Source organism: Schistocerca americana, chromosome 7 (assembly GCF_021461395.2).
Source record: "Schistocerca americana isolate TAMUIC-IGC-003095 chromosome 7, iqSchAmer2.1, whole genome shotgun sequence".
NCBI classification, from domain to species: domain Eukaryota; kingdom Metazoa; phylum Arthropoda; class Insecta; order Orthoptera; family Acrididae; genus Schistocerca; species Schistocerca americana.
In genome coordinates, this window is record NC_060125.1 from 136169602 (window position 1) to 136193270 (window position 23669).

Sequence of the window (23669 nt, forward strand, 5' to 3'; positions counted from 1 at the left end):
CTAAACGTTTTTAAACAAGTAGAAACATTTCTCCATTATCTTCAATTTCTTCCCAGTTACATTTCTCAAACATGTTTTCTCTGTCCAACTTCTGAATTTATTCTTTTTAGCGTTGCTCCACTGAACGTCTTACTTTCATTGCCCCAGAAAAGATCGCAGCCAAGTTAGCATAAAAGGAGAAAATAACGTATTAAGTACTATCGAGCAGGCTAAGCAGTCAGATACAGGACGAAAGCCGGTGAGTTACTTGATGTAGAACCGAATATCAACGTTATGTACCAGATGCTCTCTCTGCACTGGTGGAAAGAATGGAAGTGCATGACTGATATCGATGTATGAGACCATATGAAGTAATTTTACTAGAAGTATAGATCACCAAAACAAAACTCAAGGGATATGTTCAAATATGAGATCATATCTAAGTGCGTTATTTTCTACAACTACCACGTGTCCTCAGCATGTGGTGTAATTACAGGTATACTATTTTATCCGCAATAGCTTCTTTCTCTTACGGGACACCTCGAGTTACTCTCACTTCCTACTTTAAAAAATTGTTTTAATGATTAAGTTTAAATACTCTACAGTTAACTAGGTCTGTTTCTATGGGCACTGTAGTACAATATTGTCAAAAAATACACTCACCCGTAGGCGTCCCGCCCACCAGGCCGCTGCTTCGGGATTGGTGAAGTCGATGATACCAGCTTCTCCATTCCACCAGGTCGTGTTGGCGTAGCCATCAGTGTTATTCACAAAGTAACCACTGTCGAGAGCCTCGGTGTGGTAAGGTTCGCAGTCCAAGTTCACAAACGGATGCACCCAAAGCGTGACCCGGAATCCCAGCGCGTGTAGGTCGTCGACGAGATCCGTGATGTTTGGGAATTTTTCAGAGTCGAATGTCAGACTACCGTAACATATCTCCCACATGTCGTCGATCTCTATCTGGCTGTTGTTAAAACCGTGGGAGAGTATCTCTGACGCAAACTCCCTCACTGTCGCCTCATCAATGTCCCTCTTGTACCGCGCCCAAGTCGACCAAATGGGATATGTGACCATTCGCTCGTCTGGGATGCCGGAAGGCTTACCTAGGAAGTTTTCCGCAGCATCCTCGTGGGCTTCTTCGGCATCGTCAAAATCACACACGTACAGCTCCATTACCATGTCCTTCCGGTCCACGGGATAAGGAGGTTTGTTCTCCGCGATTAGGCACAGCGAATCCTCTGACTCGTTTGTATTTTGATCGATAAAAAGCGGGACGTACGGCGGCACGTAGATGTAGGTGCCATCAGAGAACAACCAGTACCTCTCGGCAATGCCGACGTTGTCTTCCTGTTTAGTAACATACGAGTAGTGGTCGTACACGTCGTACTCTATGGGCCACGACTGGTTGTACTGTCCAGGACCGCCGTAGAGGTGACTGTCACAGTAACAGGTGCAGTACATCACCATGCCGGATGTCGAGTTGCTGGTGATATTCAAATGAAAGCAGTCACTGGCCCTGCCTCCATGCAGAACTGAGGTTATCGATTCGTAGATCTCGTAACAGTTTTCGTCAGAAGCGCTCAGGTGGCAGGGCCTAAGCAAGTCCTCCTCATCACGGACTGAAACGTAACCAATGTCGTTGCTCTGCCCACCTGTAAAATGAAGGAAGACAGTTTTTTCTTTTGCTATAAATCAGAATTGATGTAGCAGCACAGGGGCAAATGATTATCAAAATACACTCCTGGAAATTGAAATAAGAACACCGTGAATTCATTGTCCCAGGAAGGGGAAACTTTATTGACACATTCCTGGGGTCAGATACATCACATGATCACACTGACAGAACCACAGGCACATAGACACAGGCAACAGAGCATGCACAATGTCGGCACTAGTACAGTGTATATCCACCTTTCGCAGCAATGCAGGCTGCTATTCTCCCATCGAGACGATCGTAGAGATGCTGGATGTAGTCCTGTGGAACGGCTTGCCATCCCATTTCCACCTGGCGCCTCAGTTGGACCAGCGTTCGTGCTGGACGTGCAGACCGCGTGAGACGACGCTTCATCCAGTCCCAAACATGCTCAATGGGGGACAGATCCGGAGATCTTGCTGGCCAGGGTAGTTGACTTACACCTTCTAGAGCACGTTGGGTGGCACGGGATACATGCGGACGTGCATTGTCCTGTTGGAACAGCAAGTTCCCTTGCCGGTCTAGGAATGGTAGAACGATGGGTTCGATGACGGTTTGGATGTACCGTGCACTATTCAGTGTCCCCTCGACGATCACCAGTGGTGTACGGCCAGTGTAGGAGATCGCTCCCCACATCATGATGCCGGGTGTTGGCCCTGTGTGCCTCGGTCGTATGCAGTCCTGATTGTGGCGCTCACCTGCACGGCGCCAAACACGCATACGACCATCATTGGCACCAAGGCAGAAGCGACTCTCATCGCTGAAGACGACACGTCTCCATTCGTCCCTCCATTCACGGCTGTCGCGACACCACTAGAGGCGGGCTGCACGATGTTGGGGCGTGAGCGGAAGACGGCCTAACGGTGTGCGGGACCGTAGCCCAGCTTCATGGAGACGGTTGCGAATGGTCCTCGCCGATACCCCAGGAGCAACAGTGTCCCTAATTTGCTGGGAAGTGGCGGTGCGGTCCCCTACGGCACTGCGTAGGATCCTACGGTCTTGGCGTGCATCCGTGCGTCGCTGCGGTCCGGTCCCAGGTCGACGGGCACGTGCACCTTCCGCCGACCACTGGCGACAACATCGATGTACTGTGGAGACCTCACGCCCCACGTGTTGAGCAATTCGGCGGTACGTCCACCCGGCCTCCCGCATGCCCACTATACGCCCTCGCTCAAAGTCCGTCAACTGCACATACGGTTCACGTCCACGCTGTCGCGGCATGCTACCAGTGTTGAAGACTGCGATGGAGCTCCGTATGCCACGGCAAACTGGCTGACACTGACGGCGGCGGTGCACAAATGCTGCGCAGCTAGCGCCATTCGACGGCCAACACCGCGGTTCCTGGTGTGTCCGCTGTGCCGTGCGTGTGATCATTGCTTGTACAGCACTCTCGCAGTGTCCGGAGCAAGTATGGTGGGTCTGACACACCGGTGTCAATGTGTTCTTTTTTCCATTTCCAGGAGTGTAATTTAGATGCTCGAGCGCAAAATTCTTAGCGCAGCAGAACTGTGTCTGCAAGAAACCAGGAACATGCGCTACCTTTTAACTACGCGTCATTGTTGCTGCGCAATTATCTTAGCGTAGAAAGACATGGTTAACTCAATTTCTGAAGTCTCCCCGCAACACCTCAGTACGCTGGTCACCGTGAGAAACATAGGCTAGTAACGTAAGCGATATACACGTCTTTGAAGCTGGTGGAAACCCTTCGGTCTAGCTGTATTATCATCATTATTAAGATATAACACGTAGTGATGCTTTTTATTATTATGGTTCAAATGGCTCCAAGCACTATGGGACTCAACTGCTGAGGTCATTAGTCCCCTAGAACTTAGAACTAGTTAAACCTAACTAACCTAAGGACATCACAAACATCCATGCCCCAGGCAGGATTCGAACCTGCGACCGTAGCGGTCTTGCGGTTCCAGACTGCAGCGCCTTTAACCGCACGGCCACTTCGGCCGGCTTTTTATTATTATGAACCACCGCAGAAGCTCAATTAGGATTACTCATGTACTAGAATTCCCTCACGTGCAGTATCCCGATTTACAGCGAGCAGCCTTGTGCGTTTCTGGAATTTAATTTTTTTTTCGGTTAAATAGTGTTCCCTAGACTGTCGTAATACTCTGATCGATAATTATACGAGCATGTTTCCAAGTCTTTGCGATGCTGTGACACATTTTACAGAGTCGAGTGTCGAAGAAACACATGCTAGATCCAACATGCAGAATCAATATCATCACGAAGAGCAACATTTATAGCAGTCAGTATGAAACTGCTATTGACTTTTCATCAAGAAACGATACAGCGTGGGACGTAAGATACTCTTAAGCTGTTGATAAAGTTTGGAAACTCGAAAACCTTTCATTCTTTTTCATAATGACAATTTTCAGACACATACATTGATGTAAAAAAAATACACTTCCGGCCATTAAAATTACTACACCACGAAGATGACGTGCTACAGACGCGAAATTTAACCGACAGGAAGAAGATGCTGTGATAAGCACATAATTACCTTTTCAGAGCATTCACACAAGGTTGGCGCCGGTGGCGACACCTACAACGTGCTGACATGAGGAAATTTTCTAACCGATTTCTCATACACAAACAGCAGTTGAACGGCGTTGTCTGGTGAAACGTTGTTGTGATGCATCGTGTAAGGAGGAGAAATGCGTACCATCACGTTTTCGACTTTGATAAAGGTCGGATTGTAGCCTATCGCGATTGCGGTTTATCGTATCGCGACATTGCCTCTCGCGTTGGTTGAGATCCAATGACTGTTAGCAGAATATGGAATCGGTGGGTTCAGGAGGGTAATACGGAACGCTGTGCTGGATCCCAAAGCCCTCGTATCACTAGCAGTCGAGATGACCGGCATCTTATCCGCATGGCTGTAACGGATAGTGCAGCCACGTCTCGATGCCTGAGTCAGCAGATGGGGACGTTTGCAAGACAATAACCATCTGCACGAACAGTTCGACGACGTTTGCAGCAGCATGGACTATCAGCTCGGAGACCAAGGCTGCGGTTACCCATGACGCTGCATCACGGACAGCAGCGCCTGCGATGGTGTACTCAACGGCGAACCTGGATGCACGAATGGCAAAACGTAATTTTTTCGGGATAATCCAGGTTCTGTTTACAGCGTCATGATGGTCGCATCCGTGTTTGGCGACATCGCGGTGAACGCACATTGGAAGCGTGTATTCGTCATCGCCATACTGGCGTATCACCCGGCGTGATGGTATGGGGTGCCGACGGCACTTTGAACAGTGGACGTTACATTTCAGATGTGTTACGACCCGTGGCTCTACCCTTCATTCGATCCCTGCGAAACCCTACATTTCAGCAGGATAATGCACGACCGCATGTTGCAGGTCCTGTACGGGCCTTTCTGGATACAGAAAATGTTCGACTGCTGCCCTGGCCAGCACATTCTCCAGATCTCTCACCAATTGAAAACGTCTGGTCAATGGTGGCCGAGCAACTGGCTCGTCACAATACGCCAGTCACTACTCTTGATGAACTGTGGTATTGTGTTGAAGCTGCATGGGCAGCTGTACCTGTACACGCCATCCAAGCTCTGTTTGACTCAATGCCCAGGCGTGTTAAGGCAGTTATTACGGCCAGAGGTGGTTGTTCTGGCTACTGATTTCTCAGGATCTATACACCCAAATTGCGTGAAAATGTAATCACATGTCAGTTCTTGTATAATATATTTGTCCAATGAATACCCGTTTATCATCTGCATTTCTTCTTCGTGAAGCAATTTTAATGGCCAGTAGTGTAGTTCTCCCTTTTAGAGGTTGCCAGTCCACTCAAGATTTATTGTCGCAATAGTGAAAATGGAGTAGATTAAACGAGTACATTAACAGGTCAATAGCAGAAGCGATTCTGAAGTACCAGGTATAAGCCCATGCTGAAACAATCATATTAGAACATGGTATAACCAGTGCAGGCGCTGACTCTGGCATGCAGTCGATCGTACAGATGGTGGATACTGCCGTGTGATACTTTATTCCACCCCTGCTCGATCTGTTCACAAAGTTCTGTAAGAATAATTAGTTGAGGAGTTGCAAGTGTCGCATCTCGTCCCACCATATCCCACACGTGCTAAATGGAGACAATTTCAGAGATCGTGTTGGCCAGGAAAGTTTTTTGCACGTCGTGCAGATCACATTGAGTTTTAAGGTCTGTGTGTGGGCGATCGTTATCCTGTTGGAACAACACATCACCTTCCAGTTGCAAGAATGGCAGAAAAATGGTTCTAACCACATTCTCCACGTACCGAGCGCTGGTTAGCGTCCCCTCCAGAAACACCAAAGTTGAACGATAGTTGTCACTTAGCGCACCCCAGACAATAAATCCTGGAGCGTGGCCAGTGTGTCTTGGACGGATACACTCTACGAGGTCTCACCAAGTCTACGTCGTAGGCGCAAACGACCATCGCGTGTGTCAGGCAAAATCTGATTTCATCTCTAAAGGCCATGGCGTGCCATTCTATCTTCCAAGTGATCTTCTGCCGACACCAGTCGAGCCGTGCACTTTGATGCTTTGGCGTCAGTGGAAGACAGGCTACAGATGTGCGTGCCTTTAGTCCCACTGCTAATAGCTGGTTCGCAACAGTTCACGTTGACACATGTAGGCCTTCTCATCCATGCTATGGTAGCTATACGATCTGCCACTGCTCCCCTAATAGTACAACTATCTTGGCAGGTGTCTGAGCTGCGTGGACGTCCAGAACCTCGTCTACAGGAGTGAGAATGTTCAGGTGACCACTGATAGCAGCATCATTACACAGCTGATGCAGCACGTCCGTCTTGAGTGGCAGTTCTCCAAAGGTCACATCCCGCCACTCGGAAAGCCACAATTTGGCCACTTTCAAACTCGCTCCGTTGGCTGTAGGAAGCACGTGTGGGTCTCCGTGGATGGTTCCCCACTTTCTTTACAATTACGAACCACACTGAGCCTCCTGGTTGTGAGCATTCCCTATTTAAGGGTAGGGACAGTTAGCGCTACGGTCGTTATGCCACTACGTCCTCTATTGGTGGATGACGTTGAAACCATTATCAGTACATCTACTTTCTCCCAAGTGGCATAAGCCGTCACCAGATAAAAATCGACGTCGTCTTTCAATGAGTACTATTTTTCGACAATGTATTTTGCAGCTCAGGCGTCTTCATGGAAAGTGAAACGGTATTTTCATGAGTATTTGAGTATTTTACGAATAGGCGTTCTCGTCACTATCCTGAAACGAAATGGTGAACGTCTTCGAAAAAAGAGAAATCAAGCACAATACATTCTGCTGAGAACGTATAGTCTCCACCTTTGGAGATACTGAAGGGTAAACTGTTTCATGACAAGTAACGGACGTAAAGTTATTTTTCGACTGAGATACAAAATTAGCAAAAATTATATCGAAGATCAATTTGCAATGGGATAACGTGTCACTTTCGAGCTGACTGCCTTAATTTTGTTTCTGATTCGGAGTTTTTTTTTTTATACATAAAGCTTATTCTTTCATTTCCTGCCCCCTACCACATAAGCTCACACACGTCCTCAAACGTGTAGGTTTCGGCAAACATTTTTTTCCAGCAATTTATACACAGAGCACATTCTAGCCAATAACAGGTCTTCCTATAACATCACGGTAACATGCAGCAAGTACAATTATTTTACATTATTGATCGAAGTGGGTAAAAAAGTATAGATACACAACGAAGTTTTTGTTACTTGCCTTTCAAAAGGCAAATGTTAAGAAATACTTGGTTATAGCAAATAGCCTGAGAGTCCATAATACGATACACAAATTTTCCGTGAACATAGACAGTTCATGTGCAGATTACAAGCTCTTCCAAGGTTCATGATGATGCTGTAAGCCGCTGCAGTTTCTATTGCAAGAATAGTAGCAGTGCTAGTGAGAAATATGTGCATACTCTCCTGCACAGATTTACTTGTTGATCACTGAGGTACAAAAAATTTGTGATTAATTTAATCTTCTAATGTTGACTAATGCGAACAATTTTGGAACTCGCTGATGCGTACCCTATATAGCATTAGTATAAAGGAAGTTAGGTATCACTTGCTGCATGTCCATTCTGCAAATCAAGTAAGTGTGTGTTGTGCTTTGTGTCCTTTCACGAACTCTCTTTGTTGGAGGCCTTGTTCAGAGTGTACACCTACGTTCCACACAGCTATCCCCCGGTCACCTTCTGCATTATGTTTAGAAGATGGACGCTGTTGTCCCTCCACATTACACTGATGTTGGCAGCTGGTATTACACTTAATGAATCATCCCTCCAGGGGGTCGACAACTCTTTTTGTGGATACGTGCATGGCGAGCACGGGGCCCCGAGCTAGTGCAGTCCTCCTTCCTTTCCGGGCTGTCCTACGCCCCTTCCCCATCCCTCCTCGTCCCCAATCCTCCCCCGCCCCACCCCCTTACCACCCTTCAAACTCCCTCTTCTTGGGAGTAAAGTATCGAGCCTTCGTCCGGAGATGCACGTTTGAAAACTCCAGGATCCTCTTTCCTTTGTTTCTCTCCTTCCTCAAGCTTTCTGTCTCAATTGGTCTTTTCCTACATTCACTCTTCTCCTTGCTTTCATGCCCTTACTTCTATCTCTGCCTCATTCTCCTTGCCCTATTCTCCTTGTCTTCTTTTTCATGTCTTATTCTCCGCTTCGGCGTTTGAGATTCTCTCTTCTATCCCTCTCTCTCTCTCTCTCTCTCTCGCTCTCTTCTTTCCTCCCCGTGCGTGTCTGAAGGCCGACTCACGCGTTCGCACGAGTAGCCGGTGACGGGGTAACGCGTAATTCCCCGCCCTGGGTAGGCAAGTAAGGCACGCACGTACCCCCTGGTAAAGGCCAGGCCCAGGAGGGGTGATTGCCTGAACTGTTACCTTCTGAACGTGCCGATTGGTCCCTCCATCGGGAGGTGTGACCTGAGGTGTGGACAATCACCTAAGACGGGAATGCCCTCTGACTGGGCCCACACAAGGAAGGAGCGCCCCATCGGAGACGCTGGCAATCATGGGGGATTCATCTGCAATGTATTTCTCTTCTTCTTCCCTGTCTTCTGCCCAAAAAAGAAAGCTAGATGAAACTCTTGTTCCGAACATTCTACCACCAGCACCGAAGTTTCTCGTTGTCACAAGATCTGATGGTCACGATTTCTCAACAGTCAACCCTTTCGTCATTCAGAAGGGTGTAGATGCGATTGCAGGACCAGTGAAATCTTGAACTCGGTTGCGCAACGGTACCTTGCTGTTGGAGACAGAGAGCGCCTTCCAGGCCCAAAAATTACTTCGAGCGACTCTCTTACACACATTTCCTGTACAGGTAGAGGCCCACTGCACCTTGAATTCGTCGCGTGGCGTGGTGTATACCAGGTCACTCAACGGACTAACTGATGAGGAGATTCTGCCTTTCCTCTCTGATCAGGGAGTGACGGCCGTCCACCAGGTTATGAAAAGGGTCGACAAGGACCTCATACCGACCCGAACCATATTCCTGACATTGGACAATGTGCAATTGCCTTCACGAATTAAAGCGGGTTATGAGATCATTTCTGTTCGGCCGTATGTACCCAGCCCTACAAGGTGTTACCAATGTCAGCGGTTTAACCATACACGGCAGTCTTGTTCAAGTGCGGCTAAATGCGTTACCTGTGGCAGGTACGCCCATGAGGGTGATTGTCCACCTCTGTTCCCTCGTTGCATTAATTGTATGGGCGACCATGCTGCCTCCTCTCGCGACTGCCCCGTCTACAAAGATGAGAAAAGTATACAGGAAATTCGAGTGAAAGAGAAGGTGTCGACCTTGGCTGCTCGCAAGTTATTCAACAGCAGAAAGCCCACTGTGCTTCCGGTAGGTCAATACAGTACCGTTCTCGCCTCTCCTCGGCCTACCAGGGAGGTCGCTACACAGACATGCGATCTAACATTTAGCGACTCGGTCGTCAGTTCGGCCAGTCCTAAGATCGCCCGATCAACGTCTCTTCTTCCTCCCACCAACCCTAAGGCTCAAACATTATCTGCTACTGCTAAGACGAGGACCTCTAAATCAGATGCTCGAACCTTCAAAAAAGAACCGACACGCGAATATTTGTAGCGTACACAAACTTCACAGCCATCAACTGATCTTTCGACAAAACGTAATTCTTCAAAGAAGGCTCATAGAAAAAAGAGTTCTCCATCTCCGCCGAGGCGCGTTTCCTCCTGCGCCACCCAGCGGTTGCCGTCCACGGCCATCTTCAGTTTCGCCAGGCCGCACCGCTGGTAGCCGATCATCTGGCCTTTCACCGGCGGAGGAAGCTGCCCCTCCTGACCAGCTCAGGAAGGTGGCAGACGCGCTGAGTTGATGGACCATGACACACCATCTATCGAAGCCAGGTCTTCATTGGCCATCGAGGTGACCCTTTCTTGTTTCTTCTTTTTCTTTTAGTTTTCCTAATGGCACTTCTTCAATGGAATATTCGTGGTATTCAGTCCAACCGAGAGGAACTCAAATTGCTCCTTAGAATGCATTGACCACTTGTCGTAGGTCTCCAAGAAACGAAGTTACGCCCATGCGATCGTATTGACCTGGCACACTATCCCCTGTGGCAGGTCTCCTGGCTCATGGAGGGGTCATGTTGCTGGTTTGGGATGATGTCTACTACGATCCAATCACATTGCATACAGATCTGCAGGCAGTTGCCGTCCGAATTACTCTCCCCACTTTCACATTTTCCATTCGTACTGTTTACACTGCATCATCGTCTGTCTTTACTAGGGCAGACAAGATACAACTGATTGCTCAGCTTCCTACAACATTTTTGTTAATTGGAAACTTTAATGCCCACCATCCCCTTTGGGGCTCTCCTTCATCCTGCCCGAGAGGCTCCCTCTTGGCAGACCTTTTCAACCACCTCAATCTAGTCTGCTTAAATACCGGTGCACCTACCTTCCTTTCAGACGCAACGCATACCTATTCCACTTGGACCTCTCTATATCCACTATCCAACTTGCACGTCGGTCCGAGTGGTCCGGTCTGACACATACTCGAGCGACCATTTCCCCTGCGTAATCCATCTCCTGCATCACACCCCTTCTCCACGTGCCACTATCTGGAACATCTCCAAAGCCGACTGGAGGCTTTTCACCTCCCTGGCGACCTTCCATGATCAAAATTTCTCCAGCTGCGATAGTCAGGTGGCATACCTCACGGACGTTATTCTCGCTGCTGCTGAATACTCCATCCCTCGTACTTCCTCTTCTCCACGTCGAGTCCCAGTCCCCTGGTGGACTACAGCATGCAGCGACGCTATTCGTGCTCGGCGACATGCTTTACGCACCTTCCAACGCCACCCTACGATGGCGAAGTGTATTAGTTACAAACGACTCCGTGCATAATGTCGTCGTGTTATCAAAGAAAGCAAGAAGGCTTGCTGGGTGGCTTTCACCAGCTCATTAAACAGTTTTACTCCTTTTTCGGACGTCTGGGGTGGCCTGCGCCGGCTATATGGCACCAAGGTCCACTCCCCGATTTCTGGCCTGACTGCAGCGAATGAAGTCCTTGTGGATCCTGAGGATGTCTCAAATACCTTCGGCCGCTTTTTTTGCGGATGTCTCGAGCTCTGCCCATTACCACCCTGCCTTCCTCCCCCGAAAACAAGCAGAGGAGGAACAGCCACCTTCTTTCCAGTCTTTGAATCGTGAAAGTTACAATGCAACCTTCACCGTGCGTGAACTCGAAAGTGCACTCGCTCGGTCCCGATCCTCTGCTCCGGGTCACTATGGTATCCATATCCAGATGCTGAAGAACCTTTCTCCTGCAGGTAAAGGTTTTCTGCTTCGCGCCCATAATCGCATCTGGACTGAAGGTCATGTCTCCACACGCTGGCACGAAGCGATTATTGTTCCCATACCGAAACCAGGAAAGGACAAACACCTTCCTTCCAGTTATCGCCTCATCTCCCTTACCAGCTGCGTCTGCAAGGTGTTGGAGTGCATGGTAGATTCTCGATTCGTTTGGCTCCTTGAATATCTCGACGCCTCCTTACCGATGTCCAATGTGGCTTGCGTAGGCGCCGCTCTGCTGTTGACCACCTAGTTACCTAGTCGACCTTCAGTATGAACAACTTCTTGCGTAAGCGCCAGATGGTGGCAGTGTTCTTCGATTTGGAGAAGGCTTACGACACCTGTTGGAGGGCGGGAATTCTCCGCACCATGCACACTTGGGGCCTTTGCGGTCGCCTCCCTCTTTTTATTAATGCATTTTCAATGGATCGAATGTTCAGGGTACGTGTGGGTTCTGTTTTGTCAGATGCGTTTCACCAGGAGAATGGGGTGCCCTATTTGCCATAGTTATCAATCCAATAATGGATTGCCTTCCAGCTGACGTTTCAGGCTCCCTTTTCATGGAGGACTTTACGATCTACTGCAGCGCTCAGAGGACATGTCTCCTGGAGCGCTGTCTTCAGCGTTGTCTAGACCATCTATATTCCTGGAGTGTCGCTAACGATTTCCGTTTTTCTGGTGAGAAAACGGTCTGTATGAACTTCTGGCGTTACAAACAGTTTCTTCCACCATCCTTACATCTCGGTCCCGTTGCTCTCCGATTCGTGGAGACAGCAAAATTTTTAGGTCTTACATTTGACAGGAAACTTTGCTGGTCTCCACATGTGTCTTACTTGGCTGCTCGTTGTACCCGTTCCCTAAATGTACTCCGTGTTCTCAGCGGTACGTCATGGGGAGCAGATCGAATGGTCCTGTTTCGCTTCTAACGTCCTATCAAAGCTGGATTATGGGAGCTTTGTCTACTCTTCTGCCCGGCCGTCCGTCTTACGCCGTCTAAACTCTATCCACCATCGGGGGTTACGTCTGGCGACTGGAGCATTCTACACCAGCCCTGTTGAGAGTCTGTATGCCGAAACTGCCGCATTACCTCTAAACTACCGGCGTGATATGTTGCTTTGTCGGTACGCCTGCCGACTGATGTCAATGCCCGACCACCCGTCATATTTCTCCTTCTTTGACTATCTCGACCGCCAATACGGGTTCGCTTTCGTCGCCTGCTTCAGCAACTTGATTTTACGCTCCCTACGACTGTTAGAGTGGGTGAGAGCCCGACGCCACCTTGGCTCCAGGTTCGCGTTCACCTTGAACTCAGCTCGCTCCCAAAGGAGAGGACCGCGGATTCGATATGCCGCCCGAGGTGTGTCGAACTTTGTTCGAGGCTCGCTAGTAACTTTATTTACACAGATGGCTCCAAGACTGCTGCTGGCGTCGGATGTGCCTTTGTCGTTGGAGATGATACCTTTCAATACCAGCTCCTTGGCCAGTGTTCAAGCTTTACAGCTGAGCTTTTTGCTCTCTATCAGGCTGTTCAGTATATCCGCCGCCATCGTCATTCTCCCTATGCCATCTGCTCTGATTCTTTGAGCGCCATTCAGAGTCTCCGTCACCCATATTCGGACCACCCTCTCGTGCAACGAATTCAACGGTCCCTTCAGTCGCTAGCTGATATCGGCGCTCGTGTCCCTTTTTTGTGGATTTCTGGCCACGTTGGTGTGCCTGGGAACGAAGCTGCTGATGTTGCGGCCAAGGCTGCTGTCCTCCTGCCTCGGACAGCTTCCTTTTGCGTCCCATCAACTGATGTTAGTGGGGTTCTTCGTCGGCACGTTTCATCATTGTGGCATGAGGCTTGGTCCTCTCTCCATGAAAATAAGCATAGGGCCATCAAACCCATCCCGACGGCTTGGACGACCTCCACACGCCCTTCCCGGCGAGAGGAGGTCATTTTGGCCCGGTTGCGGATTGGGCATTGCCGAATTAGCCACCGCTACCTGTTGTCCGGTGACCCCACCCCGCAGTGCCCCTGTGATCATCCATTGACGGTGCGCCATGTTTTATTGTCCTGGCCCCTTTTTATTCACTCTCGTGTTGTCCTGTGTCTGCCGTCTACCTTACAGGAACTTTTAGCTGATGACGCTCGAGCAGCTGCTCGAGTCCTTAGATCTAACTCTATTATTTTGTTTATCTGCGTCTTTGTAAGTACTTTCTGGTGTTGCCCCCTTGCGTTTTTCTACGCTGTTAGTGCAACAACGTTTGTGACTGGGCGCTAATAACCTTAGTAGTTGAGTGCCCTAAACACAAAAAAAAAGTTAATGAATCATATATGACCAAGATCAAGTTCATCGCTAGCGACTGACCAACCGGAAAGCTTATGTGATGTCTCTGCAGCACATAAAGGTATACTTTGACAGAGCCAGTATCATCCTCCTCCTTGAAGAAGAAAACGAAAGATGGCCCTTTGTTAGTTGTTTTCTACCCGTCTGTGAATACTTTAATCACATGCGGCGCGACCTCTGCAATTTCAAGGCTGTTGTGGATACGTCACTAATGTTATGCTTTTCATATTTGGGGGGACGGTCAATGATGCTGGAAGTGAAAAAATGAAATAGAAAATTTTGAATACATCAGTTTATAACAGCAGAGGAATTACAATGTCACGTACCACTTTTCCATTTCAATAGTGCACGGCAGTATCTGTACCGCTTTATCATTCAGCAGTATTGAAGGTATAGAAGCCATCAGCATGCAAAAGTATCTGCACTGATGATTCTGTTAGAAGTAGAAATTTATGGTTGTGGCACAGGTTAGTGTCAATACGAATGCTATGAGATGCTACCCGAAGGTTGTCGGGATATTGCAATAAATAAAATTGCGCTTTACCTGGGCCTTATTGACCACCAGCAATTTCAAAGCAGTCATCTTGGGACTCTATACACCGCTTATGACGATTGTTCCGTCAACTGAAACTACCCGGCAATGCATTTTTCGTGAGACACTTTAGTACCACTTGCGAGTTTGATTGGGTTCCATCTACTGTGTGGAAACTTCTGCCGTTTAACTTGAGGACTAAAAAGAAAGTCACTCGGTGCCAGGTCGGGGGACGACGAACGGTCATTTTGTTTTTCGCTAAAAACTCCTTTAAATCAACGCAGCGCGTGACTTCGCATTTTCATGTTGGAGCAACAAGTCACCCGCGCACGTCTCTTCTGGACGTTTTCTTCTTAGGTTTTCCCTGAATAGCCTAGCACAATGAGTTGACGCACTGACGAGGAGGGACAAACTCCTTTCGAACAATTCCTTGCATGTCGAAGAAACAGGTGAGAATGGATTTCACATAAATCTTCACTTTCTGGGCTCTCTTGGTACGGGGTGACGGTGGACTCTTCCACTGCGGCTATTACTGTCTGGTTTCGGGGTCGTATCCACACACCCAGCTTTCGCAACCAGTAATAATCCTCGAATGAAAGTCTGGCTCACTTTCAGGCCTTTCTTGCAGTTCTCTGCAGATTTGTCCGCAGTTGTGTTCTGCTGCTCACTGCGACCAAATGACACAAACTTTGTGCCAAACGTGACATGTAGTAAAGAAGAAATAAATTGAAACGTCATGCTTCATGCGGCATTTTTAATGTCTGGATAGCGAAAATGTAGTAAGCGACAAACTTTTTTTTCTTTCATTTTTTGGAGGTTGTCGGTGAGAAAATTTTCGTCAGGGTTTAAAATTATGTGTAAAGTTTGTTGCAAGTGATTGAGTGCTCTAGTTCTCAAATTCTGAATGTCTGAAGTACGGGCATTCGCAAGTTGTGGTCTACATTGGTTTTTCACCCCCAAGCCCAAACCCTTTGATGGGTAGACGGTTCTTACCGCCACAGCGATTCTTTCCGGGCAATACGTGATCTGTGTACCTAATTTGGTTCAAATCAGTCAAGTGGTTTAGAAGGAAACGAGGAATGGGATGCCTACATACATATATACACACATATATACACACAATGAAAGCCAAAGAAACTGGTACACCTTCCTAATATCGTGTAGGACCCCCGTGAGCACGCAGATGTGCTGCATCACGACGTGACATGGACTGGACTAATGTCTGAAGCAGTGCTGGAGGGAACTGGCATCATGAATCCTGTAGGGCTCTCCATAAATCCGTAAGAGCACAAGGGGGTGGAGATCTCTTCTGAACAGGGCGTTGAAAGGCATCCCAGACATGCTCAATAATGTTCTATGTTTGAGGAGTCTGGTGGACAGCGGAAGTGTTTAAACGCAGAAGAGTGTTCCTGAAGCCACTCTGTAGCGATTCTGGACGTATGGGGTGTCGCATTGTCTTGCTGGAAATGCCCAAGTGCGTCGGAATGCACAATGGACATGAATGGATGCAGGTGATCAGGCAGGATGCTTACGTACGTGACACCTATCAAGTCGTATCTAAACGTATGAGGGTCCCATATCACTCCAATTGCACACGCCCCACAACATTACAGAGCCTCCGCCAGCTTCAACAGTCCCTTGCTGTCAAGCAGGGTCCATGGATTCATGAGGTTGTCTCCATACCCGCACACGTCCATCCGCTCGATAGAATTTGAAACGAGACTCGTCCATCCAACAACGTGTTTCCAGTCATCAACAGTCCAATGACGGGCCCAGGCGAGGCGTAAGGCTTTGTGCTGTGCTGTCATCAAGAGTACACGAGTGGACCTTCGGTTCAGAAAGCCCATATCGATGATGTTTCATTAAATGTTTCGCACGGTGACACTTGCTGATGGCACACCTGCAGCAATTTGTGGAAGGGTTGCCCTTCTGTGACTTTGAACAATTCTCCTCATTCGTCGTTGGTCTCTTTCTTGCGGGATCTTTTGCCGCCCGCAGCGATGTCGGGGGTTTGATGTTTTAGCTTATTTTTAATATTGACGGGAAACACTCGTAGGGAAACCCCGACTTCATCGCTATCTCGGAGATGCTGTGTCCCATCACTCGTGCGCTGACTGTAACACCACGTTCAGATTCACTTAAATCTTGATAACCTGTCATTGTAGCAGCACTAACCGATCTAACAATTGCGCCATACACTTATTTTCTTGTATAGGCGTTGCCGACCGCAGCACCGTATATACCTTTATACGCATGGCTATACCAGTTTCTTTGGCCATTCAGTGTACATACATACACATGTATATGAACCTGTTTTTATAATATGTATTGATTGTTTCTATGGCTTTCATGTATTTCTGAAACTTTATGCCACAGACTTGCGAAAGTCTAATATTCCGTATCTTTAGTAGGTGATACTAGTCATGTGGACTGATAAGGCAAGGAATGAAGAGATTCTGCACAGAATCGGAGAGGAACGGAATATGTGGAAAACACTGACAAGGAGATGGGACAGGATGATAGGACATCCGTGAAGACATCAGGGAATGATTTGAATTTTAAAATTTTCCCGGCGAATTGACTGTTCAAACAAATTTAGGGCTTGCAGCCGGTCGTCGTTCAATACTTCGCACGATATTTCAACTGGGCACCTGCCAGTCATCTTCAATTGAGCCGTCGCAGACTGGCGAAAACGTCCTCCGTTCCGTAATATATAGCGTACTGTAACTATTGTGCGCATGCGTCGAAAACTTGATAAATGAACAACACTGCCCGCCGGCAGGACCCTCGCTGGTGGAATAGCGAAACTCAGTCGCCCTCTGCGTTGCTGTTTGCCGCGGCCGTCGACGCACTCTGTCCTCTTCGATTTGAGCAAATCGTGGAGATGATGGGATTCCATGCACTGTCCAGCTGGTAGCCGCTGCCACGGTTTAACAGATTTCCCGCCAGTCGTATTCCTGCGGATTCTTTAATAATGGAGTCCCAGAAAGACATTGCTGTGGACAAAATCATTGTTTTCTCATACTCCATTGAATGTCCAGTAGAAATACAATGTTCAGCAGTAGCGGACTTGCTTGGCTGCAAAAGGCGGGTGTAACGTTGATGTTCAGCGCAGCGTTCTTTCACGGTGCGTGTGGTTTGACCTATGTAAGCCATAGCACATTGGCACGGTATCTTGTAAATTCCGGTCTTTCGTAGTAGCAGATTGTCCTTAACTGGTCCCACAAGGTCCGCAGTCTTCGATGGTGGCCGGAAAGCCAGTTTTACCTGAAATTTTCGGAGGATTCTTGCTATTTTAAAGGAAGTGTTTCCAACAAAACGAAGAAAAGCTAAAGATTGTTCAAGCATGTTCTCCTCTTTGTTCACTTCCTGCTTCTTAGTTTTAACTGTTAGTGCCCTGTTAATCTGCCAGATGGAATACCCATTTTCACTGAATACTGTCTTTACATGGGCGAGTTCTTGAGGTAAGCTATCTAGATGTGAGACAGTATGAGCTCTATGAACAAGTGTTTTAAGCAAACTCATGGTTTGCGATGGGTGATGGCAACTCGATGCTTGCAGGTACAAATCAGTATGAGTGGGTTTCCGGTAAACTGAATGCCCTAGAGAACAATCAGAGGGCGACTGAGCTCCAATATTCCACCAGCATGGGCGCTGTCGGCGGGCAGTGTGGTTCATCTATCAAGTTTTCGACGCATGCGCACAATAGTTACAGTACGCTATATATTGCGGAGCGGAGGACGTTTTCGCAACTCCGGCGATACTTTGGTATGAATACCGCCCTTCGATGTGTTTTCTATCCCTGATGATCCCCAGTTCAATTACTCCCTCTTCCCAGATGTCCGAACTGACACCTCTGTCCCTCCCCTCGCACCTGGTTTCCAGTACTTGGACAACATTGCACACACCGAACTCAATGCCCCTATCACTACACAGGATCTCATCGTTACACTCCGCATGAAACACTCCTGGTCACGATCGTGTCACCTATCACCACCTTCGTGAAGCTCCTGCCCGTTTCCTCTCCACCCTGGCCAAGCTCTACAATGTAGTCCTGTCCACCGGCTACTACCCCGACATGCGGAAAATCTCCCGTATCCTGATGTTCCTTAAACCTGGTAAACCGCTGTCCGCTGTCTCCTCCTACTGTCCCATCAGCCTTACCTCAGTCTTCAGCAAGGTCCTGGAATCAACCCTAACCCGACGCATCCACCAGCATCTTCGCCAGCACCGCCTCCCTCCAGTTACCTAGTGTGGCTTTTGGCCGTCCTTCTCTACCAATGACCTTCTCCTTCACCTCACTCATCTCCTCTCCGAACAGCTTAATTCCCGTCACTCAGCTATCTTCCTCTCCCTTGACCTTGAATGAGCCTATGACACCGTGTGGCATTCTGGTCTCCTCTTCAAGCTCCAAACCTTCGCCCTTCCTATTAACTACGTCCATCTGATAGGCTCCTTTCTTTCCCAATGTCCTTCCTACGTCACCATCCACAACACGGATTCCTACAACTTTTTCCCCTCCACCGGTGTGCCCCAAGGTTCCATCCTCTCCCCTCTTCTGTACCTTTTGTATATGGCGGACATACCGCCGCCTTCACCCCCCATCCACCTTCTCCAGTACACCAATGACACTGCCTTCCTTGCCCTTGCCCCCACCCTGCAGCACTCCCAACACCATCTCCAATCCCATCTTGACCGGTTCACCACTTGGTGCAACCAGTGGTTGCTTAAGGTCAATCCTTCCAAAACCCAGGCGATCATTGTAGGCAAAACCACCCCTTCCTTCCACCTCCTCGATTTCTATATCACCATCTATGACCATCCTATCGCCCTCACCCCCACTCTTAAGTACCTTGGTGTCACCCTTGACCGTCACCTCTCCTGGAAACCCTACCTCCGGACGATCCAAGCCAAGGCACGCTCCCGACTCTGTCTCTTCAAGCTCCTTTCCCACCGTACATGGGGTCTGGACCCCTCCACCATCATCCATACCTATAAATCCCTCATTCGTCCTATCCTATGCTACGCCCACCCTGCCTGGATCTCTGCTCCCCCTACCTTTTACAAATCCCTTCAGATCCTAGAACGCCATGCTCTTTGCCTCGCCTATCACATCCATCTCCCCTCCCCCACACGGATCCTGTACGACCTTATTCCGTTCCCCCACCTCCTCCTTTTCCTCAAATGGATACGGATCCTCTACACCTCTTGTAAACTCGATCCTCCTCACCCGCTGGTCTCTCCCATCCTCTCCCGCCCCCGTCCGCTGCACCGCCTGTATTTCCACATCCCACCTGCTCTCCATCTCTCCACTCTCCATACCCTCTCCCAAGGTGGCTTCCGTCAGCTCCCCATCCCTGATGATGCCTCCCTCCCCTCCATCTACCCCTCCTATCCACTGTGATCCTCCCCTCCCACTTCCTGTGTCCTTTCCTTATGGCACCTTCTCTCCCTTCTCTCCCCCTTCCCTCCCTCCTCCCTTCCTCCCCCCTCCTTCCCTGGGCTTCCCCTACCCCCTCCTACCTTCATTCCTCCCCCCAACTCCCCTGCCACTGGCATCTCTGCTCTCCTCTCTCCCTCCTCCACCACCTTCCCCCCCTCTTGGCAGGTCCCCGGACTCGCACACGCTAAGTGGACATTTGCGCGGTGGCGATCATCGCCACCAGTTTAGTGTCCGTCCCGTCGTGATTGTGATATAGTGTTTTTCGCCGCCACGCTCCTCGGTCACTTGTACCGTCTCGTTCGTCAGTGTTTGTGTGCAGTGCCCACAGTGTTTTTCTGTATTTTCGTCGAGTGTGAATGGCTTCATGTTTTTTATTTATTGTATCTCCTGTTTTTTAACCTCCGATTTGTAACTTTTCTGTCTCCTTTTTTTCAATTATTGTAGTTCTTGTGGCTGAAGAGCGGAGTAGATGTAATCCACTGCCAGCCCGCCTTTGTATAAGGTGTACAAATCACAATAAAGAAAAAAAGACGTTTTCACCAGTCTGCGACGGCTCAACTGAAGATGACTGGCAGGTGCCCAGCTGAAATATCGTGCGAAGTATTGAATGACGACCAGCTGCAAGCCCGAAATTTGTTTGAACAATCAGGGAATGACTTCCATCGTACTAGAGGGAATCATAGAGGGCAAAAACTGTTGAGGGAGACAGAGACCGGAATACATCCAGCAAATAACTGACGGCGTAGGTTGCAAGTGCTACTCTGAGATGAAGAGGCTGGCACAGGAGAAGTATATCTGGCGGGCTGCAGCAAACCAGTCAGAAGACTGATGACTCAAAAAATCCTAATAGTGTATGTAAGTTGTTTCTTGAATTTCTCAGAATGTCGATCTTTGGTCATTTTGTGGATGAACCTGTAAGTAGCGTACTGGTGCAAACAGTAAGACAGATTCAGGTTTAGGGACGTATATGACAATGGCCACATAAAATGCAGATGGTCGTTGTGAGACGAACGTAGAGTGAATCTAGTTGAATATGGTTGGAAAGACAATGTAGGACCTTATTTGTGAACCACTGTGACGTAAATTCAACAAATTTAGGTGCTGTTAAAATTTGCAGCATTTAAGATGGGAGTTGTGTAATGTACCTGACGACAGGGCCTGTCCACGCCACTCCCAGCCACTGGTCTCCTCTGTGGGAGGAAAGGAGGCGCGAACTGACCATAGAGAGATGAATGATGGATATTTATGCGATGCTGTTCCTTTGGACATGTCTGAAAGAAAAGGCACCGCACATAGACGGCTATCAGAAACAGCATGGAAAGTTTGTAAGGATATTGCAGGATAAGTTGTGCTGAGAAATAAAAGGTAAGAAAAAAAATTCGATACGTTGCACCGTTTCCGAGTTAATTACTGTAGCCAATCAGGCAGTTTCGCGCGTGAATTTAAGCTGGTCACCAGATACGATTAGTGTCGGTTGTTCTCTCAGAGTAGACGATAGTGAACGAGGCTGCTCAGCGTTTGGCTCGGGTTTCATCGTTACTACAGCCCCATGTCCAGTTTTTGTGCCGCCCTGTTGTTCGGCTTTACGAAACAAGACGACAAAGCCTTAGGCGACACTGTCACTGGTGCACCGCCTGAATTTGCACGTGCAACGGCCTGATTGGCTAACTTCAACGCTAATTGGAAACGGCGCAGCTTACCGAACATTTTTCTGAACAGTTATTTCTCAGCACAACGTACCCTGCAACACTCTTACAAGCCCTTTAGACTGTTTCTCACCACCCCGTATATAACAAGGGCGGGACAGCCCAGTGACCCCTTCAGTACAGGTGCACCAACACGATCGAACTCTAACAGAAATCAGCAAACTGCTGCGAGTAACGAGGATACGAGGCAGCAGCGCTACATCAAGTAGTACGTGGACAACTTACAATTTTGAATCGGTCAGAGACCTTGTCCGGAGGGACGAACTGCTCAAGGCGACAGTTCTCGCGAAACGGAAAAATCCGGGTTCGAGTCCTGGTCCAGCACAAATTTTCAACTTTTCCCTTTAACATGTTTCAGTGGCCCTTAGAAGTTGACGTCATTATTTCCTCTGGATCATAAAATCATGGACGATTACAATCCACAAATGGCTATATGATATACTCTTAAGGAAATGGATGACGTCTGCATTACATATCTGATCTCGTGTGGCACTTGGCTGTGAGAGTTAGGTAAGTGGTATGGGATGTTAATACGAGGGTGAGTCAAATGAAAACCTTAAATATTTTTTAAATATTATTTATTGCGCAGAAGTGGTACAAAACTGTATCACTTTTCAACATAATCTCCCCCACGCTCAATGCAAGCCCTCCAGCGCTTACAAAGTTCATAAATTCCTTTAGAAAAAAATTCTTTTGGTAGTCCGCACAACCACTCATGCACCGCGTGGCGTACCTCTTCATCAGAACGGAACTTCTTTCCTCTCATTGCGTCCTTGAGCGGTCGAAACATATGGAAATCATTTGGGCCTAGGTCTGGTGAGTATGGTGGTTGAGGAAGACACTCAAAATGCAGGTCTCCGGTTGTTGCAGCTGTTGTACGTGCAGTGTGGGGCCTTGCAATGTCATGTTGCAAAAGGACACCTGCTGACAGCAACCCACGTCGCTTTGATTTGATTGCAGGCCGCAGGTGATTTTTTAGGAGATCTGTGTATGATGCACTGGTGACAGTGGTCCCTCTAAGCATGTAATGCTCCAAAATGAAGCCTTTTTCGTCCCAAAAGAGAGTCAGCATAACCTCCCCTGTTGATGGTTCTGTTCGAAACTCCTTTGGTTTTGGTGATGAGGAGTGGCGCCATTCCTTGCTGGCTCTCTTCGTTTCTGATTGGTGGAAGTGAACCAAGGTTTCGTCCCCAGTAACGATTCTTGCAAGGAAGCCATCACCTTCTCGTTCAAATCGCCGAACTAGTTCTTCACAAGCATCAACACGTCATTCTCTCACTTCAGGAGTCAACTGCCGTTGCACTCATCTCGCAGACACTTTGTGAAACTGGAGCACATCATGCACAGTGTGGTATGCTGACCCGACTAATCTGTAAACATGCTGCAATGTCATTCAGTGTCACTATGGCTTCAAATGCTGCAATGTTCTGTGGAGTCACAACTCGTTGTGTCTGACCTGGACAAGGAGCATCTTCCACTGAAGTCACACAATTTGCGAACTTCCTACCCCATTCGTAGACTTGCTGCTGTGATAAACATGCATCACCGTACTGAACCTTCACTCGTCGATGAATTTCAATAGGTTTCACACCTTCACTACGCAAAAACCGAATAACAGAACGCTGTTCTTCCCTGGTGCAAGTCGCAAGTCGGGTAGCCATCTTCATATTGATACTGCGACGGTATGTGCGCATCTGCACTATGCTGCCACCTACAGGCCATTCTGCACGCTGTTTGTAGCACGCTTACCAACTTACAAGATAACGGCGCGAAATTTCGATTTGTTATTACAAATTTAAGGTTTTCATTTGACTGACCCTCGTATCTCAGCTTGTGTGGTAACTTCTGCACACTATCCCATGTATTAAATAAAATGTAAATTACGGGTTTCCATTTTCATTTTTCCTAACCACTATAGAGCGTGCTGTCGTTAGACAAAGAGTTGGGATTGTCTTTCGTGACAACTCTGGAGTTGAGGGAAAATTTGAGTGTTGGCAGCGTGGCAATTTTTCTCCTTTATTGTTATTTCATCCCCCCCCTTGTTCCTTGTGGGCGTGGGGGTGCGGTGGCAGCTGTACAAATAACATTCTCTTCAGCGAGTAGAACGTAACCCCATCTTAGATGCTAACACACAAAAAAACAAGG

The 23669-nt window shown here is 48.2% G+C and overlaps 1 protein-coding gene across 1 annotated transcript in view; it reads right to left on the reverse strand.

Annotated features, from left to right (window-relative positions):
* LOC124622171 (myogenesis-regulating glycosidase-like) overlaps positions 1-23669 on the reverse strand; it is an 85677-nt gene that overhangs the window by 28942 nt on the left and 33066 nt on the right. The window contains exon 3 of the mRNA XM_047147815.1: positions 643-1631. Coding sequence (XP_047003771.1) covers positions 643-1631 — 989 coding nt within the window. The remainder of the gene's footprint in view (positions 1-642; positions 1632-23669) is intronic.